Genomic DNA, 16,693 nt, shown 5'->3' on the forward strand with positions numbered 1-16,693 from the left:
GAATTAAATTCAACTTTAAGCAAAAATGTGTTTGATTGTATTGAGTATTTGGGGAAAAAAATAGACAAGCAAGTTTAGCAGTACGCTTCTCTTGAATTATGATGCTGTATTCTTCTTAAATCTCCAATTGAATGCACATTACATAAGAAAGGAGAGAAATACAACATGAATGACAACGTGAATCTATCCCTTTGTTCCATTTCTGATTTGAAAGAAACAAGCTTACTGACATCAGATAACATTTTTATCACACGGCTCAGAGAGGAAATAGACAGAATCCATTTAGAAAAGAAGGATTGTTTACTTATAAACAACAAAATAATAAAATGTGAAAAACAAAAACTCGATCTCTCAGTCGTTCTTTCCCTCTCTCATTCTCTCTAATACACTCACACTTCCTAATCACCTGATCTGGAGGCACGTAAGCTGGCCTCTGCATAAGAAGTCCGTTTCAAACACATTCTGCTATATAATGGGCTGAAACTGCCATTCTTGAAGTAGATTCAATCCGAGTCTCCCTCCTCCACGCCAACAGCTCCGACCGCTCCTGCCAGCTCTTCCTCGCTGCCCTTGAGCCGTTCACCTGCAGAATCACACATGTCCAGACATAAACATCATATGAACACAAGGAATGAGCTTCAAAGACTTGTGAGTGCTATAGTTCTGAGGCCTGTTGCATGAAGCTGGTATGAGTTTTCAATGCAGGTAATTCTTGTAAAGTTTGAGCAATATTAACTCTGAGTTTTTTAGGCTCAATAAGGTGGGTTGGTTTTGATTGGGTTTCGTTGCTATGGTAACTTTTTGCGAAAAAACATTTAGTGACTGTAAAACATAAATTTCTAGAAGCATTGACAGCAAAACTAACAAGATTAATCTTAGTCTGGTTGTTAGCCTGGAGCAGGCTAGCTGAAAAGACTAAGGGCTCTATATTAACGATTTAATCGCATGGTCTTAAACACATGACGCAGTTTCACTAATGATGTGTCCGAATCCACACAGGTGTGTATTAGGGAATGAGTACGCACATTTTGGACCCGCATAGGTGTATAAAACTAACATGCTCTTAACAACAAATAAAAACTTTGGTTGTGATCCACATAATTACAAACTTTTCATTTTAATTGCAAGTCTAGCAGGTAAAACTACAGTATAGTACTGGATGAGGGATGAGGGAGATCTAGTCTATGCCAGACAAGCATAGAGAGACTGGAAATCCATACATGATGTCATTATGAGACTTTATGAGACCTCTGGGGATTATTAATCCTCAAAGCAATTGGCCTTACATGAAGCCCTGGCGGAGCTCATTATAAAAGGCTCCATGACTACATTTTGAATGTATTACTGATAAAAGAAATGATGTAGTGGTGGATTAGTGCTTCAGAGCAACATTGATGTTAACTATTAGCACCCACAACTAAATGACAATAACATTCCATTATTTTAAGCATGTTGCAGTTCAAAGGCCTGTTTAGTTTGAACTTGATCAGGTTTCTTCACCATGGTAACCTGCGTCACATGGCTTACCTGCTCCAAAGCAGGTTTTATTCTGGGTTAGAGGTCACAAAGCCAAACTGTGAGAAGTGACATTCATATGTGATGCAACAAAGCCACTCCCAGTGCATTGTTTTTGCTCCAAATGAAAACATTTTAAACTAAAAGCATTGAGTCAAAATGTTTTGCTAACAATTTACATTATTTGAATGAATGATTTATATAATATTGAATATTATACATTTATATTAAACCCTGAATTAACAGAGAACATTTACATCACATGCTGTAAAACTCCTTAAACCAGGCTGGATTTTTATTTTTAGGTTTTGCTCTCTGAAAACCTGTCATCTCTGATGCCTGCAGTTTATTGTTGTTATTGTTATTTATTGTTCATCAGCTCAAAATCATTCTGAAATCGATTCCAAATTAATCAGTACCACATGTTAAGTCTGATGTTAAATGTCACCTTTTCCAGGTCTTAATCAGATGAGATCAATTAAAAACTAGTGGTAATAAATACTATATAGTCTTGGCATACTTTAATACGTCTTTGTATGGACATCTAAGACATCAATGAGTCACTGTTCATGAATCATGGAATGCTATAAGTCCTGAGACTGTAGCAAACTCAGAAGATCTTAAAAGATTAGCTTTAATGAATGTTAAGAATATTTATTGTTCATAAAAGGTTATCGAAAGCAGTTTTACAGCTGTTATTCAGATTAAAAACAAAAGACCAAAACTGAATTAATTACCTCACAACATAAGCAGATAGCCATGCTCTGATCTCGTAGAGTTAGAATGATTATTTAAATGAATCTTAATAGTTAGTAGTAATACTGCGTCACAGTCTGGTATGGAAGCTGCTCTGTTGCTGAGTGTAAGGCACTGCAGCAGGTGGTGAAAACTGCCCAACGCATCACAGGGACCACACTGCCAGTCATAGAGGACATACAGAAGAAACACTGCCTGCGCCGAACGGGCAGTATTCTTAAGGACACCTCTCACCCTGCTCACAGACTGGTTTCTCTCCTGCCTTCCGGCAGGCGCTTCAGGCTCCCCCAGACAAAAACCAGCAGACCAGCAGGAACAGCTTTTTCCCCAGAGCTGTCTCCCTTTTGAACTGCCCCTCACATGACTCAATACATCCCCCACTCTCCTCTAACTTATACTCCTCACAATCCCTGCACTATTTAACATTTGCACATGTTAAATATTAATAGCATCCTGTACATATATTCATTTATTGTAAATCTCTGTTCATAGCTAATACAACCTGTATATAATGTTTATAGTACATCCATCTGTAAATATTACCATAGTTTTTCTATAACTGCACTTTATAACTTATACCTGTATCCTGCACTTGCTGCTATTGCACTGCTGGTTAGACCTAAACTGCATTTTGTTACCTTGTACTTGTACATGTGTAATGACAATAAAGTTGAATCTAATCTAATCTAACCTAGTGATTGTCATTGGTGCAAAAGAACCTTAAAATGATGGTTCATATTAAAAATACAATTATATTTACAGTTTACACTCAAGTGGCTCCAAACCTTTTAAAAATTTATTTTTGCTGTTAAACACAAAAGATATTTTGAAGAATGGAAATCTAAGGGTACTGGTTTTCAACATTCTTGAAAATATCTTCTTTGTGCTCAACACAAAAATACTCAGAGGTTTTGGAACAAAAAGTTGGCGATTAACGATGACAGTTCTTTTTTGTTTGTTTGTTTTTTTTTGGTTCAACTAACTCAATAAGAAATTGAATCTCAGCCAGAGTGTCGTGCCATACTCACGGATAAGTTCAGCAATGGCTTTCTGTGTTCTCCTCTCTAGTTTCTCAAGCTTCTTTGCAACGTCCCTCTTTAAATCCCTAAATCACAAAACAAAAAAATAAAGCATTAGATTAATATATAAAAAAATTATAATATTTGCATTTGATAACAGTGAATATAATGCAAAGCTGTTGTATGAGTAAAAAGTTTGGGTTTGTACCAGTCTGGTTTTCTGGGGGCAAGATTGGCCAGATCCTAAAACACATGAGTGCAAAAGAAAAGATTAGTTTTATTCAAGTGAAACTTGCACACTGTATACATTCATTTCTACACAGACTGCTACATTTCAAGTGTTTATTTCTTTTTAATTTGATGATTTTGATTACAACTAATGAAAACCTCAAATTTCAGTATCTCAGAAATTGAGAATATTGTAAAAAGGGTCAGTACTGAAGACACCTGGTACCATGCTCTAATCAGCTAAAGAACTCAAAACACCTGCAAAAGCCTTTAAATGCTCTCTCAGTCTAGTTCTGTAGGCTACACAATTATGAGGAAGATGAATACAAGATATAGTTCTATAATTATATATTTAATTTCCAACTCATAAGCAAACTACTATTTTGAGCTGGTTCTTTCAATGAATTCTTCAAAACAATAACTTCACTAGTATTTATTATTACTCTCATACTCACACAAGTTTAAATGATGTTTTTATTATTATTATTATTATTATTATTATTATTATCATCATCATCATCATCAAATATCACCATTTTTCATGTTTGGATTAAAATGAGACTTTGGATTAAAGAAAACCTCACTCACCACTTCCTCGATCACAGGCTCAGGGTTCGCAGCTTCCAGCTGATCCTTGACCTTGTCATCCACTAAAGGAACATCAAACAAGACCAGTCAGACAACCTGTAACTCAACACCAGCTCACCCGCTGTAACTTAATCACCCAAAACCGAGGTCAGCATAATTAGCCAGCACAAACATCTGAAGAAGTGCAGCCAGTAATATTTCTATTGCAGCTAAAGCAGACGTCCTCTCACCTGATGCAGGCTTTGCTTTGGGAACCTGCCTCTCCTTCAGCTCCTCGTCCTCTGGGGTGTAATTCCGCAGCTTTAGCTCTCTGCAAACACAAAGGCAGAACTATGTAATTCACTCAATCACATTCAAATGTTTTGTCACTGCCCTTTTTACACCATATTATTAACTCGAGATATTAAACAGATAAGTTCACCAACAAAATTTAGCAGAGAACGCAGTAACCAGCCGGCGGCAGTGCAGATAAGTGTTTATTTTGGATATGGATCAGCAGGTGCGAGTTGAGCACTGATTCCGGCCTGTGACGGCATCCAGAGAGTACAGTCTCTCACCATGCGCACAAAGCCTCCCTTCATCTTTGTAGCAGCTAGCTAATTAGCATGTAGCACCTGACAGTGTCTAGGGAGCGCTAGCTAAGAGGGGTTGAAACGAGCCCAATTACGCCAGCGCTCAGCCGGCGGGTCTGTTAACATCTTTGCAAGTCACAGTAAAATCTGCTGCTGGATCTCCAGGGAAGCACAGAGTTCTTAACTGCATAATCAACACAAAATGAACATAAAAAATTGTGTTTTAAAAGACACTGAGAATTCATTTTCATTAAACTGTTAACTGGTTGGTTTTTTTTAGATGCTCATTTTGTTTTTAGAAAAAAGACTAAAGCAGGCTCCAACTCGTCACCATTTTATGAATAAGTCATACTACAGAAACAGATAATATAACAATATAATAATTCTTTAAAGCATTTACATACTCTCATTAATACTGGTCAAATCAGATAATGATATATCCATTTCATTATAAGGAAAGGTTAGTTCAAATGTCAAGTGGTGCGAATACATTTGCTAAAATAAACAATTTGGTTTTTCAAAATAATTTGAACCCAACATAGCCTATACAAAAGTAGCATTTACAGCAAAAAGTCGACAAGATTTTAAAAAGATTTGTCTTCTTAATAGCAGATATGTTTATCTGGCATTTACCAGCAGCAGGCCAACATTCATTACCTCTTGATCTAACACAGTGGCTGCGTCTGAAAATGTATACTTCCATACTATATTGTACATTAAAAACAGTATGCGAGAAGTACCAGGATGGCCTACTACTTCTGGCAAGATTCTGAAGTATGCATCCAATGGACGCTGTGCTATCCCATGTTGCCATACGAAAGAATTCATGAATGGAAGTGAAGCGACGCAACTGCAGGGTTCAACGCTTTTTCAAAGATTTTTTGGACTGGCCAGATCAGGTCAGTCGTTCAGATTTTTACTTGCCCTGCCAAAATTTGCACTGGTCCCACCAAAAAAATTAAAAAAGTTAACTATTTCTTAGTCAAATATTTATAAATAATGTGTCAAAAATAACGTCTGTAAATTTAGAATTTAAATATTTTTAAAATGTTACATTTTAAGCAAAATTCCAATTGTTCTGCAAACAAAATAGCAGTATGGAAAATGTGCAGGTATTTTATTGCAGTTCTAAATGTATATGTAGTTCTAGTGTTTACGATATCACAGAGAAGGTAGCATTTAAAAGGCTTAAAAGCACAAACTGTTTCTCGATTCAAGGACTGTATTGGCATGCAATTGACAAATAGTCGCAGTGTTGCAGGAAAATCAAACTTTAGTAACAAGGATGCCCGATCGGGCCAGTAACGATCCTGTCTACTGTCCCAAGCTTCTCTCATGCTAGCCCCGGGCCATCGGGCAGTCCTTATTGCTGAGCCTTGAACTGACACAGGTAGGTCACATTATAAAGGTAGATGTAGTTTATCCAAGCTCCATACATACTACTCACATTCATAATAATGAATTTAGTATGAATGCGAGTAAGTTTAAATGTAGTACCTAGTTAAGTAGTAGACAATTTCAGACGCAGCCTGTGACTACACCAAACCTAATCCATGTCACTCTTGTCACAGCAGACAGAAGTGTCTTCACTGGACACAAAAAACATTGTTTAATCCCAAATGCATCTCTCGTTTCTGTCAGAAGTAGTGCAGTCTCACAGCGTAAATCAGAAATACTATGGGTTTCAGTTTACTGTTGGAGGTTTTTTAAGCACTGATTTTTAAGACTACATCTACACTGGTAATGGACACATAAAAACAACAACTGTGTTTTCATTTATGGACTCTTTCCAAGCACACTATAGTATTTGAGCATTTTCCTAAAGCTTGCATGTCTGCAAATTCCCAGTACTGTGCATGAATAAAAAAAAGTGCCCTCATGTTCTTCTGATGCCAAACAACACTCATGTAAATAATCCTTCTCCTTTGAAGAAACGCAATCTGAAGCATGTCAAAACTGACATTAATCTTTTATGCCATCAAACTAGACAGCAAATGCAGCATCTGTGGTACAACATCATCCGCCATCTTGCATTGGGCTGAATGATTCACATGAGTGGCTCACTTTTTAAAACTCACATTTTTGGTCCTCGCTACAACAGGAAAACTGCATTTGATCCACTTTTGGAGAGTTTTTCAAAAGCCAAAGTTTTAATAATAAAAAAAAAAAGTTCAAATCTTCATGTGGAAGGAAAGCTGAAACAGAGAGTGTATTAAGTGTAGACAAGGCATGCATGAGTCAAAAAGAATGCACATCAGTCTCTAATCATTGCTTTACCAAAATAAATAAATAAAAGTACAAAAAAGCAAATGTAAAGGCAGAAAACACTCCAAAGCTCCAAACGTATCTACAATTATTAAAAGATTATGACATGAGATTATGATTTAACATGATATGACATAATTATAACATGATAGACTTTTAAAAATTTGATATGTTTGGAGCTTTAGTGTTGCTGCCTTTACATTTGCTTTATTGCATTAGTGTCAAACCATGCAATTAGATGGGCTGCGACCAAAGGAATCAAGAACCCTTAATCTTTAGAGTGCACTTCAATGTGGGTGTAGAGTTAATGAAAATAAGATTAATAAAATGGATGGAACCAAACAAAGCATTTATATATTTATATATATAGAAGTTGAAGTCATAATTATTAATCCCCATTTGAATTTTTTTTATATTTCCAAAAATGATGTTTAACAGAGCAAGGAAATTTTCACCGCATGTCTGATAATATTTTTTTCTTCTGGAGAAAGACTAATTTGCTTTATTTTGTCTAGAATAAAATCAGTTTTTAATATTTAAAACTCATTTTAAGGTCAAAATTATTAGCCCCTTTAAGCTATATATTTTCTCGATAGTCTACAGAACAATCCATCGTTATACAATAACTTGCCTAATTACCCTTACCTGCCTAGTTAACCTAATTAACCTAGTTAAGCCTTTAAATATCACTTCAAGCTGTATAGAAGTGTCTTGAAAAATATCTAGTCAAATATTATTTACTGTCATTATGGCAACGATAAAATAAATCAGTTATTAGAAATGTGTTGAAAAAAAATCTTCTCTCTGTTAAACAGAAATTGCGGAAAAAATAAACGGGGGCTAATAATTCTGACATCAACTGTATATGAAAGAGCATTGCAGGATTTTGCAGAAACACTCAAAACAAGACTGAAACAAAGAGCAGGGAACGCCTCCCTGCCCTCAGCTTTCCTGAAAAGACTTCCTGACCACCTGCTGGAACAATACAGGACCACTGGCTTTCCTCATCTACATCAGAGCAGCCAAACAATCCAACGCTTTCTGTATGTCAACAGCAGTTTGTCAAAGTCTAAGTGAGCATTTCGAACATCCTGAAGTCCTGAATAACTTGTGGCCGAGGGTTGAGGCAAACTGGCCAGAGCAGTATCCTGTTTTCTAAATTAATCACATACAGAAGGGCTGGATTTAATGCGCATGGGAAAAGCTGTTCTGTTCTTGAAGTGCTCAGAGGGATGGAGCTGAATTGAGGGCCTTGACAGTTTGGTGGAAGGTCTCTCGTTTCTCAGAGCCTGCAAAACAACCGAGGGGACCATCGTTGGGCTTCCTTTACTCTAAAATAGGCAGCAGTGGCACAATGAATCTTCACTGCTGACGAAACATATTTACGAATGACAGAAATAACTAATGCAATGTGGGAAGATGGGTTCCTCCAATGCCTAGGGAACAAAATCAATTTGAAATGTTTACAGGGTTTTTTCCTGCATAGAGAACTACAAGGTGGCCGTCACATTTTGTAGCGATGCACTGATCCTGAAACTTGGATCGGTTATCGGTTCAATACCACCGCATATTTTTGCTGGATCGGGTATCGGCCAAATTGTACCGATACAAATCCGATCTTGAGCATGCGCTATATTTTGTGTAATTTATAAGCCATAAAAAGGTGGCCTATATAGCACTAGAATGTTGTCATGTAGGCCTACTATATCCCAAATGTTCTGAAGCCATTCTATAGTTTAATGTGAAGCACAAATGAATATTCAAGTGGTTAAATTCATGTTCAATTCAGCGCTTCCCTCTGCTGCGCCTGTTAATCATTCTCCATTCACAGATCGCATTCGCAACACTGGGGTAGAGAGGGTTATTACCTGCTCTTCACACACGAAGTAGGCCTACCTGAAATTATCATTTAGAAAAGGCTAAATAAAAAAGGCTGAGTTTATTCTTGCGAGGGGAATACTTTCTGTGCTGCGAATAGTTTGTAAAGCCTGGCTCACTGTGGCCAAAGTAGTTGATTAAAACAGTGAAACTGACAGGCACGATATGGATTGTCATTAACAGAAAATTAAACAGCCTAATACAGGATACTCTAAAACTGTGAATATGTCACTGTAATTTTTATTTATATTAATATTTTACCTAACAGACGAGTTTGTATGTTTGTGCGCTGAAGTACTGTGGACCTTGTTTTGAACTCCACCTCAAATCTTCTTGTTTATTTTGTAGTTAACTGACCAACAAAAAAATACAATAAAATTAAGATACAAATTACACCAAACTAAATTCTTTCCAAGAAGATATTTTTTTCAGACAATAATAGATAAACAATGAACACAACTATGCGGGTGGATCATTTGCTTTTAGCCATGGAAAATTAGGATATAATTAATGCTCCACTGTAATTGTTGTATCACAAACCTGTCATATGTTTGCTACATGGTTAATTTAAGTCATTATTTTAAAGATTATGTCTTGAGCATCTGATTTTTTTTCTCTGAGCTGATGTGTTTTCTTTTTCTCCATGTCCCTCACGTTAAGGCGAGGGAATGTTTAAGTAAAGATGGCCTCAGTTTAGTTTAATCATCAAATCTACAGGAAAATATCAGGTTTGCTAAAAGGCTGGTTATTTTACCAACTATTAAGGTCAATGGGTAGCCTATCACAGATTTCAAAGAAAAATCTTAATATTAAAAAAGGAAACATAAGCTGGACCACAACAGATCATATCAATGTCGTAATGAAGGCTCAAATAATGTAGCCTAGTTTACAGCAAGCATCATGTTTTTAGTTAGATTGTGTCGTCTGTCATATACAGTAGGCCTATAGGTCTGTTATTGTTACTGAAGAATACATATTATTTGAGTTCATCGCCAGAACTATAGAAACTGTATTATGTTAAAAAAAAAAAAAAAAAGACACAGTATTGGGATCGGATCTGTATCGGTCAATTCTCAGAATTTTGGTATCAGGATTGGATCTGTTGCAAAAAGATGGTATTGGTGCATCCCTAAATATCATTAACCACCTTCGCCTGAAGTTTAAGCACTGGTCATGAATTACTGGTCACATTTAATGTTGGCCTCATTTAAATAAGGTATTGTTTTACTAAAATTACAATAATATAATCTGTGCAAAATGTCATGGTCGGGATACCGCCTCCACCTCATTTTGCGCTAATAAAAACCCTGTTTGACATTTCTCCTACTGCTTAAGTTGTGACAAAATACTGACAAGCTCAGGTGAAAGGTTGAGCTTCATTCAGAATCTGAGAAAATATTAATTATATGCCTCACCTTGCTTCAAAATTTTGACAGCTTAAACAAAAAGGCCAAGCTATTGCCCAACAAGCAGATATTTCCTAAGGCCCCAAAATACAGACAAGCTCCTTTAAACTTTGTCTAGAAATAGGGCTGCACAATTATATCGCAAAGAGATGCATTAATTAACTTCTTTAGACATGCACGAAATAAACATTCTGGGCTGAAAAAGAAAACTATGGATGCACTTGGCCAAAAAGCGGGGAAAAGTTTTGTATTATATATTTATTTATGAGTAAAACCAGTAAGTATACAAAATTGTATCCGTCAGAGATCATTCTAACATGCAGATAGTGCATGTTAACAGCTGTGCTCCATAGAATTTTACTTTCTTCAAAAGAACAGAATTAACTTGAAATATTTAACATCACTGTTTAATACTTATTGCAATCTTTATCAATGTATATGTCCTTGATAAATATAAGTGACCTTTTTGTAACATTAAAAAGAACGCCCTCAATCACCACTAAATCATTTTTTTATGTTTATAACAATAGAAACTGTCATTGTTTTTGTTTTTTTCAAAAGACTAGACATTTATGTCAGGCATGGGCAGCAAAGGAAGCATAAAAATAACAAGTGAGCAAGGTGACAAATTACATCTCATTGTTTTCAAGATGCGTTACCGTTTTAATAATGCACGTTTAAAGAGACACACCTCAAGCCATTCTCTCTCAGACCACCTCCAACATCACCTTCATTTCAAAAACCTTCACACTAACTAACAGACCAACAAAATTACAGCTCAAGGGTCTCATTTGTGAAACATTTAAAAACATTGGAAATGCAGGAGTAAATGTTGCATAACCCAGACCTTCCTCTACTTTGGATTCACAAATCTGTTTGTCAATATCCGATTTGTTTGTTCATCATGCATACCAATAATTCATAAATAAAGCACAAGCACAGGCTCATTTACAAATAGCATAATCCCATCTATAAATTACAACTAAGTTTGACTCCAGTATATTTCATAAATATAAGAAATGACTAATAGCTATGGTTATGATGGCTCATATAATGATTTATGAAGTCAATATTAAACTTAATTATGTTTATTTGAAGGCTCACAAAACACCAAAACACATTTTTTAAAGATATTGACAGTCATATGTATGTCCCACGTCGCTAAAAACACTATTAGGACACATTTATTTCACTAAAAAGTGAGAATTGGTTGATTTTTCGTTATTTTGCACAAATTCGTTCTTCCGGTTTGAAAAAAAAAAATTTGAAGCTGCGTCACAGCCATGAGATCCTTTTGTAAATTCCAGCATGGAGACTGGACGGCTGTACTGGCCGGTACAACGTGACATCTTTGGGTTTTCATCATTAATTCATGCGAAAAAATTGGTTCGAACCAATCAGTGCGCTCTATTGTGAATGAGGTGCAACTTTAATAATATGCATGATAGCTTCGAAGACTGTTTTTACCTGTTACAGTGTTCGGACGACAGAGAGGAACGTCACATTGTGTTACAAACTGTAATTTAAACAAGTAGAAGAACAATTGTTTGGAGACAGTATTGGGTTGTCAGTGTTGTGTTCATAAATGTGCCGCAACAAAGGTTTTGTGGAGCTGGAGCTGACGTGTGGACCCAGCAGTTGGATGACAGTGGTCTGCTAACACGCGACAAAAATATTGTAAGGAACATTTTTTATCCAAGAGCTTTTTGCATCTGGAATTGGTAAAATCCGGATTTGCCACTCATCTCCTTTTAAAAAAAAGACGCGGTTCCAGTTGGTGTTAATTACCCTGTCTTTACAGATTTACGCTTTCAGCTTTTAAAGACATACCTTAGTCAAAACAATTTAGTTACTAAGTTTACAGTACGTTAATATCACTACAATATTATGGACTAAAAGATCTGCTGTAAATGCAGCTCTCCGAATGTAAACATGTAAACACCTTAACCAAACTATTACCGTCGTGTGGGATTTTCACCGCATTTTGAGACCGAATAGTCTATACAGACACGGCTGTTTGACACTATTCTGTGCACCTACCGAGCCTCTGCATCTACTGAGAAATGCGGAGGTTTTTTTTTTAATCAAATTTTTTATCAAATTTTTTTTATCAAATTTTATCAAAACAACAATCGTCCAGTAGTTCCTCACATGCAATATCTTGTTTGTCACGGAGGGCATGCATGAAATGTTCCTGAATGAAAGTGAAAGTGTCAAACTGCAGTTAAAGTTGACAAATTAAGAATGAAACACCCAAACTTTGGAGGAAATGTGGATAGCGTGGTGATACGATGATGTTAATCAGATTATGTGCTATAACATGTAAAACATAATCATGAAAGGAACATTCAAAAAGCAGCTCATGTAAACACCTTAATCATATTATTGTCTTATTCAGATTAAGGCAAATAATTTGATGACTGATGTCCATGTAAACGTAGTCACTGTCTATCTCCCCTGCGCCTGTGTTTGTGTTGCTGCTGTGAAAATCAGAGCGTGCACGTTCTGAAACTCCCTTTTTCATGCAAACACTTCCTTCTTTCGCAACTCGACACTCTCACCTAAATAAAGCTGAACTCACCCACTTTCCTGACTTTTTTTTAAACTAGAGGTATGAAAACACCCTGCTGAGACAGGCCTTTCATGGCCCTTTAAAGTTTACTTACAGCTGTGCATTGTCCCGTCAAATTAACTTTTTATAGATCACAACATTTGAGTAGGAAGTTGCATATAGGGCTGCACGATTAATCGAAAAAAGATCCTACACACGATACTAATTCAGCTTTTTCTACGATTCAGCCAATTATATTTTCAAGGTGAGGAGGGAAGAAAGTCTTCGCAGAAGTCTTCACAGCAACATTGACACCTTCAAACGGCGTTAAAAGTGTCACATACTGTATTTATAAGGTATAATTCATGAATGTCATTTCTGTCTTCATGTAATGATGTATTCACGGTCGTAAATCGTGATGTAAATCGCACGTGAGCTGACGCACTGCTTTTTTACTGCTGAGAATGCACGCGTGCACGCAAATGACGCCTACTTTAGTGAACACAACCTGCATATGCTGTGAATAACAGGTAATAAATTTGTAAATAATGTTCAGTTTGTTTACTAGCGATCGTTTGAGAGCCGTCCGGGAGGTTTGATTTGCATGTATGTGTGTTTTTCTCACAGTGACAGCAGCTATGAGCCGCACTAGGAAGTGAAAGTGAAACCTGTGCGCACATCGTTTAAATGATCATGTCGCATTTTAGAGTTATGATTACGACAAACATTTGATGTGTTTTTTCTTTCATAGCGAACACAAAGTGTTGTGCATGAAAATAAATGTTTCAGTATAACAACCCTAGCCTATATATAATTATAAATATAATGGTCTAATAATGTTGTCAATGACAGATGACAAGCACATGTCTTAAACATAATAAATCAACTTCAGAATTATTTTACTGTGAATTAATAAACAGGACATATTTAAAATCTGTTCAAGTCCACCATAATACAACATTTTGCATTTTAAGCAACAGTAGACCTACACACAGGGCTAATATAATTATTGTTGTTTTACCATATGCTTGAGAATTAACAATAATAATAGGCTAATCATATTAAAATTTATTTTACATTTACATAATCGTGATCTTGATTTTAGGCAAAAAAAATTATAAATTAGAAAAAAAAAAAAAAAAGAAAAATCGGAATTTTTATTTTTGCCAGAATCGTGCAGCCCTAGTTGCATACACACATTTCCACCCCGGTTTTGTTTATAAATGAAACCCCAGATTTACGCTCCTTTCTTACCAATTGGAAAAATGCATAAATGAGCACAGAACAGCTTTACTAATGATTTACACATTTTTTTGCTCATGTTTCATGAATGAGACCCCAAGAGATTAAATAAGTAAATAAGTAAACTCATTTACTATCCCTTGCCTCAAAATGTAAGTTGAATGTAACAGTCAAATGTAAGTTTTTGATCCATAAAGTTGAAGTAAAAACTGGTTGACAACATTCATCCACCGATGAAAAATAATCCATAAAGGTTTGGAATGATAAAATTAGTAAAAAAAAAAAAAATTCTTTTGTATCAAGTACTAAGGGAGATACTCTTCAGACATTGAGTGATGACTGTTTGGAAACCTTTGCTAACTGTCAATGCCAAACACCCCTTGAGCTCAGGGAGGAAAGCACAAGGGTTCTGTGAATCTGAAAGTAAACAATGGAAAAAAAAAGAGAGAGAGAGAGAGAGAGAGAGAGAGGGAGAGAGAGAGAGAGAGAGAGAGAGAGAGAGAGAGAGAGAGAGAGAGAGAGAGCGCAGCAAGCTCAAGGCCTTGAATTGAGCCTGAAATAGAGCTGTGAACGAGAGAGACCTTTACCTCACAGCGCTTCTTGAGCTCATATCAACAGAGCACAGCTTTGTTATTTATTGTCCATTTTGAACAGGCCGCCTATTCAACAAGGTCCTTTCTGTTTTTAAAACATTGGAGAGCCTCAGTTTAATTCTTCATAGTGTTCCTGTGTATAGATGTCTGTTTGGTTTTTACCTGTGTCTGTCCTCTGCCTCAGAGTCTTCCAGAGCTCTTTTCCTCTCAGGCTCTCCATCTGCAGGTGCATGGCCCTGGAAATGATCAAAAATAGGGTGCCTTATGATTATTTAATAATAACTAATTACGATCAAAGAGATGAAAAGCAAATAATGATATAAATACTTGAAAACAAACTTGGAAATGCAACAAAACTGTGATACACAATGAATCACAACCAAACCTCTACTGTGCACATTTTGGGAAGCAAAACATTTAATATTTAAACAGGGTTTAAAGGAACTTGCTTCATTTAAAGTTAAACTCTAACAACATAAATTGGCATGATGATTACGACTGATAATAATAATTAACTTTTCCTGTATTTATTAATGGCGGAACTTGAAGTGAAAAACAGTCAAATAATCAAGTTATGCGTTACTGTAAACAGAAAAAACAAATCCTCAATTCATTTGTTTTGATTGTTGAATATTACGCTGTTTATTTTCTGGTTAAAATATTTAACCAAACTAAACGGTGGTTGCTTGACTTTTCTACACTGTAACAAAACAGAGGCCTCACTGAACTAAAAGAGACCTTTTAAATGCAGCCTTTTCTTAGTTACACATTGTTGTAATTCAGCCATGGCTGAACAAAACATATTTCCTTAATATCACGCAAATGAGGTGAATTAGCGTATCTATGTAAACAAACATGTCAAAGACCAAGTTTTCTAAAAGCAAAATGCATCCGAATGACTCTTTGTGGTAAACGACACCAAATCGCTTATAAAACAATGTGAAACGCTTTACGTTAACTGTTTTGCTAACTCGCTAGCTAATGTCAGTTAGCCCGTATGCGCCAATTTTGCCCAATGTCTTCATGAAAACAACAATTAATACTTTACTCACTTGCAGCTGTCGATCTCGTAGTGCTTTTAATCTCTCCTTTCTTTTCAAAGCTTGCTCTTGTAGAGAACTGGCAGGCTTCTCCATGATGAAAATAAAGCATGGACAGTAGGATCGATGAATCTGTACTTGATTACGTCTGCTTAGAGGTTGCTAGTTGAGCACCGAAAACATCGACTTTGCATGTCAACTGGTTAGTAAAAATTATTGTTTACCCGAGTAATGTAATATCATAATGCTAACAATGGATTGCTAAATCTTATTAAAATCATAGTCATAGTTCTCAGTTGAATAAGAAAACTGTATCAAGATAATGATGTTATTTGAACAAATCATTGTTTAAAAATCGGTATATAGATATAATAAGTAAATTTGCACATTTTATATAGGCCTAAATGCAAATAAAGTGCCTTCATTTATCAAATAACTTTTGTAAAAATATTATGACATCAGATAAGTCTTGTTCTTTCTGTACTTGTTAACTTTATTGTTGTTGGATGACAGTGAATTTTTTTAAAGACTTCAAACAATTACATTAAAGTATGTATGATGGATGACTAGCATGCTGTTATGTCTGTCCAAATAAGAAAGAAAAGTTTTATCAAGTGATTGACAAACTATTGTTAAAAGCATTTTTATTCATAAAATACGACACAAGCAAAATTACTCAAAGAATTCATAACTCATTTGAATAGAAAAATGGCCCACACAAGTTCTCCAAACATGCAAACAAACACCCCGAACGTGACATGGCATGGAATGTAGGGCATTGCCATGGCAATACAGCTGCCTCAAGGTCCATCCTCTTCCAAACAGTTGGCCAAACAGTCACAAAGATGCACTATGACGATATATATCATATCAAAATAAAAAGTTCATAGTTTCATATTATACTCTATTTATTTTTATGGGGGTCACAAAATATACTATTTACTGTAATGATTTTTAGATAATCATTTTTTAAATGTTGTATCTGTAATTGCAAGCTTTTAAAAAGTTTTATATTGTTTTATATTGTATTCATATTTATT

At 35.7% G+C, this 16,693-nt stretch overlaps 1 protein-coding gene across 1 annotated transcript; it reads right to left on the reverse strand.

Annotated features, from left to right (window-relative positions):
* Positions 1 to 281: 281 nt before the first annotated feature.
* On the reverse strand, positions 282 to 15,803 carry ccdc12 (coiled-coil domain containing 12). The gene is made up of 7 exons (XM_056475425.1): positions 15,666 to 15,803; positions 14,776 to 14,849; positions 4,337 to 4,416; positions 4,107 to 4,168; positions 3,499 to 3,533; positions 3,300 to 3,376; positions 282 to 583 (listed from the first exon to the last, which is right to left on the reverse strand). Exons 1-7 carry the CDS (start codon positions 15,747 to 15,749, stop codon positions 504 to 506), a joined length of 492 nt encoding a protein of 163 aa, XP_056331400.1. The 5' UTR covers positions 15,750 to 15,803; the 3' UTR covers positions 282 to 503.
* Positions 15,804 to 16,693: the final 890 nt, after the last annotated feature.

The sequence above is a fragment of the Danio aesculapii genome, chromosome 16 (assembly GCF_903798145.1).
Source record: "Danio aesculapii chromosome 16, fDanAes4.1, whole genome shotgun sequence".
Classification (NCBI taxonomy): domain Eukaryota; kingdom Metazoa; phylum Chordata; class Actinopteri; order Cypriniformes; family Danionidae; genus Danio; species Danio aesculapii.

Coding starts and splice junctions, on each gene's coding strand:
- ccdc12 (XM_056475425.1), bottom strand. CDS start 15,749: ATGGAGAAGCCTGCCAGTTCTCTACAAGAGCAAGCTTTGAAAAGAAAG. Junction 4,169..4,336: donor CAAAGCAAAGCCTGCATCAG/GTGAGAGGACGT, acceptor ATGTTCCTTTAG/TGGATGACAAGGTCAAGGAT. Junction 3,377..3,498: donor GCCCCCAGAAAACCAGACTG/GTACAAACCCAA, acceptor TTTGTGATTTAG/GGATTTAAAGAGGGACGTTG.